Here is a 17,930-nt window from a genome sequence, read left to right on the forward strand (position 1 = left end):
GGCTCTGTGCTGACTGCCAGCTCAGAGCCTGGAGCCTGTTTCAGTCTGTGACTCCCTCTCTCTCTGACCCTCCCCTGCTCACGCTGTCTCTCTCTCTCTCCTAGAAATAAATAAAACATTAAAAAAAAATTTAAAAGGAACTCTGTTCACACACATTATACAAACTTACCTTCCCTGAAGGTCCAGGAGAATCTATATAAACAAACGTAACCCATGAAAAGAGTTCCCCGTTAAAGGACCCACTTTTGCCATGAATCACATCATATCTATCTTTTATATTCTTTTTCTGTTGCCAAAATTTTTCTTTTTTTAATGGGGGAGGAGCAGAGAGAGTGAGAGAGAGAGGAAAAAAGGAAGTAGACTCAGTGTAGAGCCTGACTCAGGGCTTGATCTTACAACCTGTGAGGTCATGACCTGAGCTGAAATTAAAAGTCAGATGCTGAGGCGACTGAGCCACCCAGGGACCCCTGTAAATTTTTCATTTCAGGCAGTGTTTACCCTTTGCATTCACATTCTACTCTTGTCTTCCTGGACATCAAGTGTTCCAGAATGTTCTCTGTATCTGGGCCCTGGTCTGCCTCTTTCACTGCTTCGTCCTTCTCTGCCCACAGACTCAGTGGCGATGGAGAGTTTCTGGACTTGGTCCCGGCCCCCTTCCATCTTGCTCTGCCCAGTCATCCATGGCCTCACCTACACGTATGGCTTTCGTCACCATCCATATTCAATGACGGCTGCTGACATGCTTCTCCAGTGAACACACAGTTTACAAAGTCCACACCCACTTTCCTACTTGACGCCTCTTTTTCAAAGTCACAAGGTCTCCTCCAGGTGACATTGATATGGATTCTACCCACTCCGAACCTAGAGGCTTTTTCTCTAGCAGTAAATGGTGTGATACTACTTCGCGTCAGGGGAAGGAGGAGACTGCTGTGCCTTTTGACAGTTTTCTTGATACCTGCCCACTTCTTTCCATCACCACTGGGAGGCAAGCAGCCAAAGGGCTGTCATCTATGACACAGAGTACGATAAACCTCCTAACTGGTTTCACAAGATCTGCTTGTCCTCTCTGGACACAGTTTTCTGTGTGGCTTTCAGAGTAAACACCTCAACGTGCAGATACAATTGGCTCACTACCTCACGCAACACACGCAAACACAGATGGGTACATAGGGTGCATATACACACAGAGAGACACGTATCACACACAACATATACACAGACAGACATGTGTACACACTCACGCACAAAATACACACAGACATGGATGTATACACATCCACACACAAAATATACAGACATACTTGTGTACACACACACACACAAAATATACACAGACATGATGCATACACATGCACACACAAAATATATACACACAAAATATATAGGCATACTTATGTACACACACAAATATACACAGACATACATGTATAGAACACACACATAAAATATACAGACGTACTTGTGCACACACACACAAATATACACAGACATATGTGTATACACATACACACTCAAAATATTCAGAGACATACATGTATACACATGCACACCTAAAACACACACATGTATTTCCAGAATGGCCAAGACGGCTCTCTGTGCAAGAAAACATCATATTTTTACTTCCATAATCCAAAGTTTTGCTGGTAAATGTGTACTCAAAATGATTTTCAGCCCCCCTTGTACCCAGTGGGGTTTGGGGACTATTTCCCAGCAATGAACTACAAATGGAGGTGACATATGGGTTTTCTAGTTAAGAGTATTAAGAAGCAGGCCTATCTCGGTCTTCCCGCACCCATTTCCTGAGTAAGCAAATCAGATGTCAAAGTGAAGGTGGAGGGTCCAGGTCCATCTGTCAATCCAGAGAGGAAAGTCGCCCAGCAAGTGAAAGCACACGCAGGAAATTGTGATTTAAGGTATGTGTGAAGGAAGGTCCCAGATGGGCGCGGCCAAGACGCTAAGTAGAAATTGAAGAGAGCAAGACCTCTCAAAGATGATGTGTTAACAAGGATTTGAGAGCAGAAGATAAAGCATCCCCCTGAACATCTAGAAGGTGCGTTGTGTCCACAGGTCCAAGGCCACTGATTTGGAAATAAGTTTGGGAGGTGCAGGGAGCCAAAGGTAGAGCATTGTGGCTGCAAGAGGGTGACATGGAGGGGAACACGTGCATCACGGGAGGGTGGGTGGTAGGTGGGAGCACGGGCGTGGAGGAAACCAGTGGGGTCTATTGAAGGAGGGGTGACCAAGGCTGCAGAAAGTGCTGCCGGGAATGCCCAATTCTCCTCCTAGAGAGAGAAAACAGTAGCTGGATTCAGGCTGGAGGCTGTGACGGTGGACAACAGACCCACGATTTGGTAAACCCAAGGGGATCGAGGATGAGATTCAAGGTGGGGCTTGAGGAAGGGGGTAAAAGAAAGATGAAGAAATAAAATCTTCCTTATCTTGAATCAAAATCTACTTTCTTGGGGGCACCTGGGTGGCTCTGTCACGTAGGCGTCTGGCTCTTAATCTGGGCTTAGGTCATGATCTCACAATTTGTGAATTTGAGCCCATAATCGAGCTCTTGCGCTCACAGTGTGGAGTCTGCTTGGGATTTTCTCTCCCTCTCTCTCTCTCTCTCTCTGCCCCTCCCTGCCCATTGGTCTTTTTGGCTCTCTCTCTGTCTCTCAAAATAAATAAATAAACTTCAAGAAAATCTTTCTTGCAGCTTCTACACGCCACTCCCGTGTTTTGTTGTCTGGGTCTGTGCAGAACACGCGTGTCACCCATTCTTAAGAGAAATGCGTCATAGACACCGACAGCCTTCCCTTTTCCAAGCATCGTTGAACACCTCCTCATATAGCACGGACGTACAGAAAGTCCCCCATTTCGCTGTAACCCAAAGCTGCATGGAACCCTCCAGATATTCAATTTAGGACAACCCCACTCAACCATATAAAGCTGAATGATCGTTGGCTTCACATTTTATGGAAGGGCATGACCATGTGAATGATGAACAGGGACGCCTTGACATGCACGTCGTGGTCTCCGTGCCCACGGAAGTCTCCCACCGCGCCAATCTGGCCACGTGCTCTCGGCAAGATCAAACGATGGCAGAACGCTAGGGGACGTAAGCTCTCCGGAAAGGCAAGCGACACGCAGGGGGGAGCCCCATCCGCCCGGCTCGCTCTTACCTTTGGATCCGGCTTCCCACTCCAGAAGCCACTTCATCTTGCAGTCACACAACCAGGGGTTGCCGTGCAGGTAAAGATTTTCCAGAAGAGGCATGTTCTGCAGCATCCCTGTGGGGAGAGTCGTAATCATGTTGTCCGCCAGGTAGAGGTGTCTGATGGTGGAGAGTCTGAAATAATCCAGAAACGTGAACGTGGAGAATGTGCCAGGGTGGAGTTGATGCAGCAGATTCCCTTCCAAGTGGAGCAGCCTCAAGGACGTTAAGCCGTCGAACGCTCGCGGGTGAATGAATTCGATCTTGTTGTGGTCGATGTGCAGCCTCATTAAGCTCCATAGACCCTGCAAGGTCTGCGCTGTGATCACGCGAAGCTTATTGTAGCTGAACTTGAAAACCTACGAAGGCAGGGGTGGAGGGGAAAAGCCTGGTTATAATTTACAAAGTCACAAGCAGGGACAGATACCAGAAGAAAGAGCAGAGAGGTAATGACATTAAGCTGGTTTTTAACGACAAAAAAGAATTTGTAATTTTATTCATCGTTAGGGAGCGCTGTGTCATTTCCCCTCTTCGTTAACGATCACACGGGCTGCAATGACGCAATGACTGATGCTCGTAAAAGCCCGGGTTTACCTGGAGGGAGCTGAGGTCTCTTAAAGCCCCGTCAGGGATATTGGGGATGTCGTTGCCATGAATCATAAGGAGCTCCAACTTGCTCAGTCCCGCAAACGAGGTTTCTGACAAAGCCTGTATACTATTAAATCTAAGGGGAAGAAAAAAAATAATTGGAATAAGAAACAGTGAACACTGAAACTCCATCTGGGAAAGATTCACTCCGTTCAGGAATGTTCGTTGGGTATTTTGACTACGGATATGCTAATCATGCAGCTAGAGGTGATTTTACGGACACGAGTAGGAATTAGATTCTAAAGGAAGCTGGCCCAAGTGGCCCCTCCTTGGAAACTTCCACTGGAAAGCGTCAGTGATGATGAATGACCGCTCGGGTCATTGAATGCAAAGAATTAGCATGAATGCCAAGGAACCCCAGCTTGAGAAGTAGCTTTGTGTCAAGTAAGGAGAGAAGGAGGTGCCCCAGGCTACAAAGGACTAAATTAAAGAGCCGAGGGCCAAACACCAGCACCCTACTTCACAAGGACCGGTGGCCATTTCTGATGGACTCTCTAAATGAATTGTAAACATTCTGGTGTGTTTTTGGCTTTTGTTTTGCATCAACATCGGTAAAGATGTTTTCTTGACCAATTTGAAAATTCCTCATTGCTGGGGCGCCTGGGTGGCTCAGTCTGTTAAGCGTCCGACATCGGCTCAGGTCATGATCTCGCGGTTCGTGGGTTCGAGCCCCGCGTCGGGCTCTGTGCTGACAGCTCAGAGCCTGGAGCCTGATTCAGATTCTATGTCTCCCTCTCTCTCTGCCCCTTCCTTGCTCAGTCTCTGTCTCTTGCCCTCAACAATAGAAAAACAACATAAAGTTTTAAAAAAAAAGAAAAAAGAAAATTCCTCATTGCTACCTTATGCATGGCGCATGGGAATCCCAGTCAATACCTAGAGAAGGGATTCTAAAATAAATTGGCGGGCAGTTACTTTGTGTCACTACTTCTGCTGAAATACAACACATCTAGCCTGACGTTATTTATGGCTTTTCCATAACACCTAAATAAAAGGAAATAGATGTGTAAGACAGTAAAAGTAAAGTGTTCACAGTTAAATACAATAGATGATTCTAGGTCCAATTTCTTTCCTTTAAAAAATATTTTTTTAATGATTATCTATTTTGGGAGAGAGAGAGAGAGCACCTGAGCGGGGCGGGGGGCAGAGAGAGAAGGAAAGAGAAAAAGAATCCCAAGCACGGTCCGCACTGCCAACCCAGGGCCCGACTCAGGGCTTGAAATCACCAAACGTGAGATTGTGACCTGAGTCAAAATCAAGAGTCGGAAGCTTAAGTGACTGAGCCACCCAGGTGCCCCATTCTTATAGTGGATTTATAATCAGACCCTGATTTTGAAGTCAAGATCTGGCCAATGATGCCTCAAAGAGCCAGCCTGAGGAAGCATCACTTTTCAGCTATGAATTCCAGGAAATACAACGTCCATCAGCAAAATCACTCACCTTGATTGCATGGAGATCTACTAAAAGCTACTTTAAACACTGCATTGTTTTATAAGACCCACTTTAGCAAAGGAAACATCAGATGGAATGAAATGTATCCTGTCTCATTAGGAAAATGCAATAGGGTTTTGAAATGATGCACAGGTAAAAATAGAGTAAAAAGTAATCGTGGCTCCTGTTTGTCATTTAACTCACAGAGTCAATGGACAATTACATAGAAAGGTTCCCCCTTCTGGACTATATGATACAGATACTGGACAGTGTCCAGAGACATGTTTGGGTGTCACAGCTGAGTGCAGGTGTGTTAGCGGCATCTGATGGGTAGAGACCATGGGTGCTGCTGAGCATCCTACAATGCACAGGATGGCCACCCACCAACATGGCTCAGTCCCTAATATCAAGAGTGTTGGGTTTAGAAACTGTCCAAGCAGAAAAGATGCTGTCAGTTGATCTATCTATCCATCCATCCATTATCTCTCTCTCTATCCATCCATCTAACCATCCATCCATCATATCAGTCTAACTATCTATCTATCCATCCATACAGCATCTACCTATCCACCAATCTATCTATTCATCCATCCATTCATTCATACATCCGTCCATCCATCATCTACCTATCCATCGATCCATCAATCCATCCATCATCTATGTATCTATCTATTCATCCATCCATCTATCTATCCATCATCTATCTATTCATGCATGCATCCATCCATCATCTGTCTATATATCTATCCATCTCTCCATCCATCCACCCATCATCTATCTATATATGTATCCATCTAGCCATTCATCCATCAATCTAACATCTATCATGTTATCTATCTATCTACCTATCTGTCATCTATCATCTATCTATCCATCCATCCATCATATCGATCTATCTAACTATCCATCCATCCAGCATCTATCTATCTATCTATCTATCTACCTATCTATCTATCATCTATCATCTATCCATCCATCCATCCATCCATCATATCGATCTATTTAACTATCCATCTATCCATCGATCCAGCATCTATCTATCTGTCTATCTATCTATCTATCTATCTATCTATCTATCTATCCATCCATCCATTCACCCATCCATCATCTACCTATCCATCAATTCATCGATCCATCCATCATCTATCCATCTATCTATCTATAATCTATCAATCTAGGGTAGTGGTCTAAACTGGGGTAGTTTTGCCCCCAGGTGACATTTGGCAATATCTGGGGTCATTTTTGGTGATCACAACTGGGAGAAGGGCGTGATGCCATGGACATCTAAGTGGGAAGAGATCAAGAATCCTACTCAACACCATGCAAAAGATAGCAATCCCCCAACAATGAATTATCCTTTGCAAACTGGAAATAGTGATCCCACATGCCAACTGGATGGATGTGGAAAAACCAGTCTAACCTAAGGCTGGATTGTCTACGAACTGAGCGCTGCCTCATTCACTTAGTCTTTAGTGTTCTACAGTGAAGTCTGTCTGGGATGGCGAGCCTACCAGGGAATGAGTGCCAAGATCTAAGCTCCTTTCCTTTTCCTGGTGCCTGAGGTTTGCCTGGAAACAGTAGCTAAGTGGGAGAATGGTATCAGGTGAGGTAGGTAAGGCCGGCAGGTGCCAGGCTGTCTGGGAGCTGGGAGGTCAAGGGAAGGACGATGCTTTGTTTGTTCCAACAGGAAATGATTGGAAGGTTTTAAACAATGGAGTGACATAAACTAAGTTATGTGTGAAGACAAGAATGCTCTAGTGCATATAGAGTGAGTAAATAAAATTGTCTAAGACCTCAAAGGTAAGAAGAGTAGAAAGGCCAGGAGGAGGAGGCAGGTCTTGAAGACAGAGGAGGTGAGGGTCAAAGGGTCAATGTCTGAAACAAGCCAGAAAGATGTTGGGGTTCTTTAGCACCATTCAATCCAAGGTGTGCTATGCTCACTAGCGTCTTGTGTGTTTGTTGAGAAAAATTCTTGCTTCCAACTAGACTTCCAAGTAATGGTGGACACCAAAGTGGAGAAGGCACCAAAGGGAAGGAATGTGGCTGAGTACAGAGCAGCGTAAATCCCTCCGAGTCGAGGATGGTGGGCACACAGCTCAGGAAGCCGTCTTTCTGTATCATCTTGGCACTTGGTTTTGAGAGGCATCCAATAGCCACCGATGCAGTGGTGTTGGTACCAGAGCTATGAAAGGGGAGAGTCTCTGGGGACAGACAAAAGCCAAGAGAATTGCCTGAATGTCAACTGGAGGAGGCATTTTCTTCCCTCTGAGTACACAATGCATGCAGATGAGTCTTCCGTGTGCCCGTCTAAAAACCAGCAGGGTCCTGGGGGAGTCAGTGTGGAAGTCGAGGAAGAGAATGAGACAAAGGATTGAAATGAGGGGCGACTGGGGGGCTCCGTCAGTTAAGTGTCCGACTTGAGCTCAGGTCACGACCTCAACAGTTCATGAGTATGAGTCGCATGTTGGGCTCTGTGCTGACAGCTCAGAGCCTGGAGTCTGCTTCCAATTCTGTGTCTTCCTCTCTCCGCCCCTCTCCTGCTCTTTGTGTCTGTCTCTCTCTCATAAATAAATAAAATAAATAAATAAATAAATAAATAAATAGAAACATTTTTAAAAAGTACTTAGGAAGTAATTTTTGGAAAAGCTCTGGGGCTGTCCAAACAGGAAATGGCAGATCTCTCTTTCAATGCTGACCGAACACCCTGAAAAACATCTGTGTGGGAACGGAAGATTTAGTGGTGCTTTGCCAAGAATCCCTCATTCCTAGAGCGTACGCTATCCTTCCAGATGGCTAAAACACAAATCAGACCCTGAGTCCTATCTGTGAGACATTGCTCTTGTTTCTTTCTTTCCTTCTCCCCCAACAAAATCCACAGTGACACGAACATCATCTACTTGGAGACTGATATTCAGAGAAAGTGCTGGGATACAAGAGTGATTTAATGGGCACCTGGGTGGCTCAGTTGGCTAAGTGTCTGCTTCTGGATTGTGGCTGAGGTTCAGGATCTCATATTTCATGGGTTCAAACCCTACCATTGAGTTCCACGCTGACAGCACAGAGCCTGCCTGGAATTCTCTCTCTCTCCCTCTCTCTCTCCTCCTCCCTGATCATGTGTACCCTTTCTCTCAAAATAAATACATCAACATTTTTTAAAAAATAGAGTGATTTAAAAAGATGGCATATTGATCCCTATTACCAATTTAACTAGATGGAAGTTATATACCTGGCTGCAGTGAAACTATATCTTAACTGTTTTGTCTTTTCTTTAATATTACACAAAACCATCTCAAAATATTATTGCCACCAACAGGAAAAGGCACATCTTGATATCTATGCGCTACTCCAGTGGCAAACCTTTCGAGACACCGTAATTTATAGTCTTTACCATATAGAGTCAGTTAAAATGGGGCAGCTGGGTGGCTGAGTCCATGAAGCGTCTGGCCCTTGATTCTGGGTTCAGGTCATGATCTCACAGTTCGTGAGTTCCAGCCCCGCGTCAGGCTCTGTGCCGACAGCGCGGAGGCTGCTTGGGATTCTCTCCCTCCCTCTCTCTCTGCCCCTCTCCTGCTCCTGTTCACTCTCTCTTGCTCTCTCTCAAAACAAATCAAGTTAAAAAAAATAAAGTTGGTCAACATGAAGCCACCAGAAACTGTGCTCTAATTGAGAAGCTAAGTTCCTTGTGTACAAAATACGTCAATGTCAAGATGAGTAGGGGGAAAAGGCTGCGGAAATTGTAAATGAGATAAATTCACCTTCACAGGTCATGGTGCACAGATGTTGTCTGTATAAAACCACAGTGTAGTTCACCTTGTGGGAGGAGACATGTGGCATGGGCCCCACCCTCACAGCCCAGAGCTGCGGTATACAGCAGGTGGCTCATGCATGCCTTCTAGGCAGGAAGCACAGCAGCAAACTGGTCTCTTCCACCATCTTCATCCGTGTGCTCTCTGGGGGGCTGCATGAAGGCCTGGGGGACACCCCGTCCAACTCTGTGCACTGCCAAGGGGTCGGGCTGGAGGGACGAGGTGGCTAGTCACAGCAAGTGGGGCCATATACTGACAAAGACAGCAACGGCCCCATTTTGCACACCAGGATGCACGAGAGAGGAGAGAAGTCACAGAAAAGTCCATTTTCCTTTCTACAAAGCATGGCTCATTCTGCCCTGATTCATATCAATGGTCCCTGGTCTTCCTCTTCTCTCTCCCATTTGGCAAATGGTAAGGCTGTCAGAGGGAAACTGGGTTAGCTACTAAAATCCCCTCTTCAAAGGCGACGGGAGGTGGGGGGCGGGAGGTGCCTGGGTGGCTCAGTCAATTAAGCGTCCAACTTCAGCTCAGGTCACAATCTTACAGTTCGTGGGTTCAAGCTCCACGTCGGGCTCTGTGCTGACAGCTCAGAGCCTGGAGCTGCTACGGATTCTGTGTCTCACTCTCTCTCTGCCCCTCCCTTGCTTTCACTCTGTCTCTCTGTCTCTCTCAAGAATAAATTTTTAAAAACATTAAAAAAAAAATTTAAATCCCCTCTTCTGGCAAAGCTGAACTACTTCCCCTCCTGAGTTATCATGATTCTGGTTGGATTTTCAGATACTCAAATCATAAGATCTCTCAAGATCTTACTGAGAAAATTATTTAATGGCCTAATGCCTTCGATTAGGGATTTTCTATCTTGCCATCTTAACTTCTCATTCTGTTTTTCTGCTACAGGACTTTACAAATATAAGATTTTGTTTTGAGTCTGTGCTATAAGATGTTCGAGCACATTTACAATTATTTGTTCATTGGCCGTTTCATTTCATTTAAAACATCTGGCCAGTGGCTAGTCATGAAAGCCTAACTTATTTTGTTGCTTTGTAGGTGGTAGAGAATAGCTTATATATTTGTTGAGGAAATCCAAATAGTTGTTTATTATTTAAATTGCACATGGGGCATGTGGGTGGCTCAGTCGATTAAGCATACAACTTTGGCTCAGGTCATGACCTCACATTTCATGAGTTTTTGAGCCCCGTGTGGGGCTCTGTGCTGACAGCTCAGAGTCTGGACCCTGATTTGGATTCTGTGTCTCTCTCCCTTTCTCCCCCTCCCATGCTTGCACTCTGTCTCTCTCTCTCTCTCTCAAAAAGAAATCAACATGAAAATAAATAAATAAATAAATAAATACGTTGCACATGAGTATCTGCAATTTATAGCAACTAATATCTATGTATAGAAGCATTTATGCACATGAAATATTTTTAACTACAAAAATATGTCTATACCTATATCTATATAAATATAAATCTATATAAATATAAATTTACCTGAAATGGTGCATGAAAACGTCGCTAAAAAATATTCACATTTTAAATAGGCAAAAGCGACCAGAACCATTTTTATTTCCCCAAGAGCAAAACTGCACCATCCAGGTAAGTTACAGAATGTCAGAAAAGTCCAATAGATTCTTTAAAGTACTTTTAGTAGTTTCTGAAGTCTATTTAAGTAGGGTTTAGGGGTGCCTGGGTGGCTCAGTCGGTTAAGCGTCCGACTTTCGCTCAGGTCATGATCTCGCGGTTCGTGGGTTCGAGCCCCGCGTCGGGCTCTGTGCTGACTGCCAGCTCAGAGCCTGGAGCCTGTTTCAGTCTGTGACTCCCTCTCTCTCTGACCCTCCCCTGCTCGCGCTGTCTCTCTCTCTCCTAGAAATAAATTAAAAACATTAAAAAAATTTAAGTAACGTTTATATATTGACGGGTGCATCAGATGCATTAGTACCCACTACGTAGTAGACGATCGTTACCGAGGGAAATCTGTCGATACACTGAAGCTGATCAGGATGGTTGGTTCTTAACTCCTACGATAGCGGTTCTAGTTGATGCATAAACTCAGATAATCACCCCCAAAAGGCCTGCATTTAGTGGTGACAGTGCATCACCGCGATTCTGCCCACAGAGAGGGACGCAATGCTGGATAGGGCGACGCAGAAAGTCGTGCGCATCTACAGCGTCGTCAATGCACACCCACGCATGGAAAGCCACAGCCAAACGCGCAAGGGAAGAGGCGGTACGAACCCCAGATTGATTCTTTCCACGTGGTCAGAGATCCCGGCGGGCACAGAAGCCAAGGACCGGAACGTGCAGTGGACTTCGCTGGGGACGTAGCAGGCGCAAGGGTGCGGACAGAGGAGCGCGGCCGGTGGGCGGCCCCAGAGAAGAATCAGCACCACGGACAGCGCCGGCCACGGAGCCCGCGGTGATGGCATCGTGTCCCGATGCGCCCTTGACCCTGTGCACCTGTGATGGGACCACAGAAAGACGGCAGTTTACTGTCAGGGAGCGCGTACGTGTTTCGCGAACGTTCTTCGCAGGGTGCACGACGGCCTGGGGCTTCCCGAGGCTCCATCCCATGGAGTCTTCGCCGACACGAGATAGGGGAGCCAGGAAACTCGAAACGTGTGTTTCTGATCTTTCCCTGTGAACTAGAATCCGTGACTTCGAAGGTCACCTTTGAGGTCACCTCAACTCTTGACGCTACCGTTTGGAAAGCTCACGCAATGGCGAGCGAGAGTATGGAGTGGACAGACACACAGACACACGAAAATACTGATACATACGTCTTCATATATGGAAGCGCATAGATATTCGTGTATATAGCTGTATATCCATACAGAGAGAGGAGAGATACGTTGATGTTTCTATAATAATAAAGCACCTCATTTAAATATAGTATACAGCTTTATATATAGAATATATATTATCTTTCCATAATAAAGTATCTGGTTAAAATACCTACAATATATAGTTTTACATATAGTATTATATATGATAATGGCTCTAAAATATAAAGGAACTGATTAAAGTAACTGTAATATATAGTTTTATATATAGTAATACAACATATATTATTGTAATGTTCCTATCATAAAGCATCTGATTAAAGTAACTATAACATATAGTTTCTTCTATAATAATAAAGGAAGTAATTAAAGTAACTATAATATAAAGGTTTACACATAATAATACATTATTATTATGTGTCTACAATAATCAAGGACCTGATCAAGTATCCACCCCCAATGTTCATTCCGAGCCATTCTATATTGTACGTATTTGAGCAAAAATAAACTTCTCAACAAGGTCGTTATTAGAATATCCCTCTCATATCCCCACATTCCTTCAAGTGTTCAATGCACCCTCTTAAAGCGTTTAAAGAGTGCGCGCTCCCCGAGGCAAAAATTTATTCCACTCTCTGTGGGTGAGTGAGTGTGCTATTGGCGAAGAGGTTTGTAACATCTGACATTAGATAAAGAGGGAAGGAATTGTCCCATGAAATACGTCCAGGCAAAGAAAGGATATCAGTGAGGCCAAGCGCGCAAAAATGGAAATGCTCATATATTTCAAATACCGGGCTGCATCGGCTTCCTCGTTTAGAATATGCGTGGTTATTTATTATTACTTTTGTCCACGCTTTGGCCATCGTCTCATCGTCTTCTAAGTTTCTCCTCTCTTGCAACAAGTTTATTTCAAAACAGTAATACACGTGGGAAGTAACGTGCACGACAGAGACGCGCTAAGTGCTGGTCTCGGATCCGCTCACACAGGCTAGGAATCCCCAGCTTTTCCGTCCTTAAAATAACCTCCAGATGGATCCTGTCTTCAGCCTGAGAGCGTCGAGCTGGCGCCCAGGCAGCCTCTCCAGGGCGAGGCTCAGCCTCCCCTGCAGCAGCCTCNCCCGCGCAGAAGGAGCCGTCTTTCCAGGGCGATGACTCGGCCAGCTTCCGGGGGCCGAGGGTCCCCCGTCTCCAGGGTTAGAGGAGGCGGCGGGGGGCGGGTGGACTTTAGCACGTCCGGGGAGGCTCCGCGGGTCTGCTGACCCTCCCACGCCAGGAGGCCTCGGGTTCCCTCGGGGGTCCCAGCGCGCCTCCCTGGGCACCAGGGATGGTTAGCTGCGAGGTTGCCCGGGCAGGGCGCGGAGAGGTAAGGACACGCGGACCCTCCGCCACATGCAGCCTGTCTGTTCCCCCCGAGCGCAGTGGCAGGCCCGGTGCCATGCGCCTCTGCGTCCCCGTCCTCACCCGCACCCTTGGCCGGGCGCCAAGGGCACCCGCGCAACGGTCCCCGCGCCCCCCGGGCGCCCAGGCCGCCCCGGGTCCTCACCTGTCCGTCGGAAGCCGACNGCGGGGCCGGGGCGCGCGAGTCACCGCCGGGGGTCCGCCGGGGCCATGCCCTTCCCGGGCCGGGGGCGACGCAGCGACGCTTCCCAGCTCGGCGCGGAGAGCCGGCGCCCTTTTATTCGCGTCGCCGCCGAGAGGCTTCCCCGAGTCCACGCCTCNCCCTGAGCCAGATGGAGCCGGAGAAGGGCACCCGGCTTGCAGAAGGAACCGGGCGGGAACCCGGAGCGAGAAAGTTAGGAAGGGGTCAGGTGAGCGCAGTTGTCAGTAGAGACAACCTCCGTCCCCAGCGNTAGGTTTTCAAATGCCAAGAGCCAGGAAAGGAACATTCCAGAGGTCCCGATAGAGCCTTTTCATGGACAAGGAGCGTGGAGCCTTTGCATAAGACAAACGAGCAATAACGCTGACTTGCTTCTGATGCATGGAGCGCGGCTGCCTCCGTTGCCTCCGTTTCTCCTAAGAAACACAGTGTCCGCAAGGTGCCCCTGTCCCTGGCCGGGGTGGTGGCCACAGAGCAGGTCATCTGTACACACTGGATCATAAATGGTTTGATCCACTTGCTCTATAGCTTTACTTGTCAGTAATAAGTGTTGACGTTTTCCGGGACTCGCTTTAGGCATTCGCTTCCCTGCGGTGCCCAAAACCCACCCACTGAATTTATAACAATCTTGTCCTCAGGACATCTCGTGTTTGTTAACGGCATTGCCGTCGTCTACTCGGCCGAACTGGAAACTCACATCATCCTCCCCGTGTGGCTGTGTTGGGAGGGCCTCACGGTCACCTGGTGGCCGAGTCTGGTGGATTCCGGCTCCTCAGAAAGGTTGGGCCCAATGGTTAGGGCTTCACACCCACGTATCTGGTTGCCTTGGGAAGGATACTCATTTCTCGCCTCTGGGACTCCTGTCCGCCTCTCCCTGCACCGATCCCCGCTGTGCTCAGTCTCCAGTGGGTCACCCAAAGTAGGAAGGTTGCCCAGCTGCCCGTAGGTGACACATGACAATCCAAGGTCTTCCCAGCCTGTCCCAGCCACCTTGCGTCTGCCATTTTGAAGAAATGGTAGCGATCCTGCCTTCGTCTCTTCCCGGTGTCTGTGCACAGTCTCTTCTTGAGGTACTTGGTTCAGTGCATCGTTTACTGCCCTTACGAGGATAATCTCCTCCCCAACTTGCAGGTCATACCATTTCGTGCCCATCCGTGTGGCCCTTTGCTCGCATTGTGGCCGAGTACTTTCCCTGGTTCTCATTCAGTGGTAACATTCTGACTCAGCCCGAAGATGAGGTCACACTCGGTGGTCAAGGTGATCCCCGGACAGAAGGAATGAGCGAGCGAATGAGGTTCAGTTCTGCCAAGGAATGCGTAGATTGAAAAGGTCAGTCCACAACTTAAGCAACAAATCCATGAATACGGCATTACGATTCTGAGTGATCCCGTAATTTAAAAAAAAAAAAAAAAATCAATGGTTTGGTGTGTTTAATGCCTTTGTTTGGACATTGACCTTGCCTTGCTTCATCGGGGTAAAGTCCACGGGTAGTAACCATGTTTTAGTTATTGTTGAATCACCACAGGCGCCTGCACAGTCCCTTGAATACGGAAGAGTTAGAAATGCATGTCGGTTGAGTTAAAGTCAAGTGTTTGATCGCCTTCTACCATGTGCAGGATGAGGAGGGAAGAGAAGCTACGAGAACTTGGAGCTCCTTCTAACGTGCCTGGGGCAAAGGAGAGGTATGGACGTCCGTATTGCCAGGAGTCCGTGGGATTCGTCCTCGTGACCAAACGGCATGTGTCTTGCTGAATGAGTTGTGCACCTCGTGATTTTACCAGCGAGCCCTTTCCCATGTCCCTATCTGAGCCAGCATTTTGACCGTAGGGATGCTGTGGACGGGAATTGTGTCCCCTCGGAAGTCCTGTGCAGAAGCTGTACCCCTCCACGGGGTGGTATCAGCAGGCGGGCCCTTCGGGGGGTGATGAGGCTTCCGTGACGTCACGAGGAGGGGATTCGTGCCCTGTTAAGTAGACAGTGACATCAGAGCTCCTGATGCCTCTGCACCCTGTGAGGTCTCGGCAAGCAGGTAGCCACGTGTGGCCCACGGAGAGGGCCTGTTCTGGAAACCAGATGCACAGGGCACCGCGATCTTTGGTCTACGAAAGACATCTGTGAGCCCCGAAAGGTGGGAATGATTTCCTGGGGCAGTGGCTCCTGGGATCCGGCGAGTGCCCCTGTCACGGGCCGGGGGCCCGCAGCTCCTTTAAAGGCCATACCCGGAAAAGGCATCAGTGAGATGTGTCTGCTCTTGAAATTCAATGCTCTGCGAGCTCCTGCGTGCAGACCGAAGTCCTAATGGCTTTGCAGCCTGCGGCTCCTGCCCTCCACCCAACCCTTCCTTTAGGGACACAGAGATGAGAAAAGCTCATTGCTCGGAAATTCCCTGGAGTCCTCTGCCTTGGGGGACGTCGCCGCCGCCCGTCTGTCTCCTCTGTGTTATCATCAGACCCTTAGGGCCTGTCTTCTAGGAAGGATACAACCGTTGAGCGATTAGTAGCCGAGTCACACCTCCTGCCCGCTGGCTTCTTGGCCGCGTAGCCTAGAATATGCCATTCGCCCTTCCTGAAATCAGCTTGTCCAAACGCAAAATAAGGACTGTGGGGTCGCCCCCCCGCCCCCCCGCCCCGTCAGTGCTGGGCGACACAGTGGGATGTGTGTACTTAATACCTATGATCGGGGGAACCCACCGTCATTTATGTTTACTGCATTCTTGTGTGTTTCCTGTTCCTTTGCCCCAATCCTTCCCCAGACAACGCAGGAGCCCGGGGAGTGGATAGGCTCTTCCTCGCCTGAGGTGAAGCTCTTCAGGGCTGTGGCTTTTTGAATGGGAAAGCTTAATATTCTAAGCGAGGCCGTGCATTACCAACGAATGACGTGGCTCTTTGCTTAACAGGGATTTTCAAACTCACTTCTGAGTCACGTGACTCCCCTTCCCCGCAGCTGCTGCCAGACTCCATAATCCCGGGAAGGGCTGACCCTGAATCCTGTACAGTGAGCAGGAGACGGAGAAAAAAGTCGACACAGGAAATGTCTACTTGCATAGCTGGGGAATCCCACGGGGCGCGGGGCCGGGGCGCTGCCGGGGTGTATCTTTATGTGAGCAGAGACAGACTCTGAGGAATGTTCCGTGGGAAACTCGTCCCCGTGTGTCTGGGTCGAACCTTCCATGATGACACAGGCTCCTGGCAATCCCGGTGAAAAGGAGGAGGCATTTTTTCCTTTGTTTGTTCATACACGGGGCATTCGGAAGTCCCCTGCCTCGCTGGCTGGAGCAGAAAGGCTTCCAGGTTTTCCCGGCAGCATCACTGAAAGGGGAATGGAAGTCAGACGCACAGCGCAGACCTCCTGAGCACGGTCGAGTCATCTTTGCAGACGAGCCAGACCAAGGCCTCAGGGCCGGAGAGCAGTCTGGCAGACATGGAGACGCTCGTCCCTTTCCAGAATAAAACATGCAGAGGCTCTGGACCTCAACATGAAAATATTCATTCGACAAAGACGTCCTACAAAGGATGAATATTCAAAAGTCTAAAAAGTGTTGTGAAGACTTTAAAAAAAAATTTTTTTTTTTTTTTTGGACAACTCATTTTGGCCCGAGTTCATGCTGACTCTACTTTTGTACATGCAAGCTGGCTCTCGGAATGCAAACCCAGTAGCTTCTGGGGCGTTCCCGGGGGAAGCTGTCCTAGAAGCCAGAGTGAAGGAATGCCGTGAAAAAGCTCCTTCTGAGGGTGAAGGCTGCTGAGGCTCGGTGGGGCCCCTGAGGACATTTCCCAGGGGATTCCCGTCACCTGTGGACGCTTGGAGGACACCAGGTGCATCTCCTGACTCTTTAGTAACGTGTCCCTTCTGTGAAGTGGGTTGGGGAGCCTCATCAATGCACAGAAGGTGCCTGACGGGGCCACTTGAGGTCATTTTGAAATCCCGGGAGCAAGAATGATTCCTTGCGCCCAGTGGCCCTACTGTGCCTGTGAGGGAAGAGACATGTGCTAATTTCCCCGGTTCGTAAAGGCCAGTGTGTGTTTCTGAGCAGCACAGCTCAAACATGCAAAAAACAAAAGAGAACGAAAAACAAACAAGCAAAAACACAACATCGAAACAACATCCAAAGAAGTCGTTCCCGTGCTTTGGAATGTGGTGCTAAAAGATGTGAATAGAAGTCACTTGTGAATAAAGTGCAGGGAACCCATGACTCAAAGGATTATATAAATCTGTGGAGGAGAAAACGACACGCCTACACACGACACTGAATTCTTACAAAGGGGAAAAAAAAAAGGCTAAGAAAATATTTAGCTGAAACGGAAACTGTGTCGTGTGGTAACCATTTCTAATTAGGCTTCAGACTCCGATACCTTCTGCGGGCGTTTCCTGGGGCGGCCTTAGCAGATTAGTGCCATAAACCAGGGCTCTTAAAACTACAGGAAGTCATTCTCTCCCAGCTCTGGAGACCAGAAGTCTGAGATGAGGGCG

At 47.9% G+C, this 17,930-nt stretch overlaps 1 protein-coding gene across 1 annotated transcript in view; it reads right to left on the reverse strand.

Moving 5' to 3' along the window:
* Nucleotides 1-11,532, reverse strand: part of MXRA5 (matrix remodeling associated 5) — a 32,619-nt gene extending 21,087 nt beyond the window's left edge. The window contains exons 1-3 of the mRNA XM_077754697.1: nt 11,322-11,532; nt 3,797-3,926; nt 3,171-3,561 (exon numbers count right to left, since the gene is read on the reverse strand). Coding sequence (XP_077610823.1) covers nt 3,171-3,561; nt 3,797-3,926; nt 11,322-11,512 — 712 coding nt within the window. The 5' untranslated portion in view covers nt 11,513-11,532. The remainder of the gene's footprint in view (nt 1-3,170; nt 3,562-3,796; nt 3,927-11,321) is intronic.
* Nucleotides 11,533-17,930: the final 6,398 nt, after the last annotated feature.

The sequence above is a fragment of the Crocuta crocuta genome, unplaced genomic scaffold (genome assembly GCF_008692635.1).
Source record: "Crocuta crocuta isolate KB4526 unplaced genomic scaffold, BGI_CrCroc_1.0 scaffold221, whole genome shotgun sequence".
Classification (NCBI taxonomy): Eukaryota; Metazoa; Chordata; class Mammalia; order Carnivora; family Hyaenidae; genus Crocuta; species Crocuta crocuta.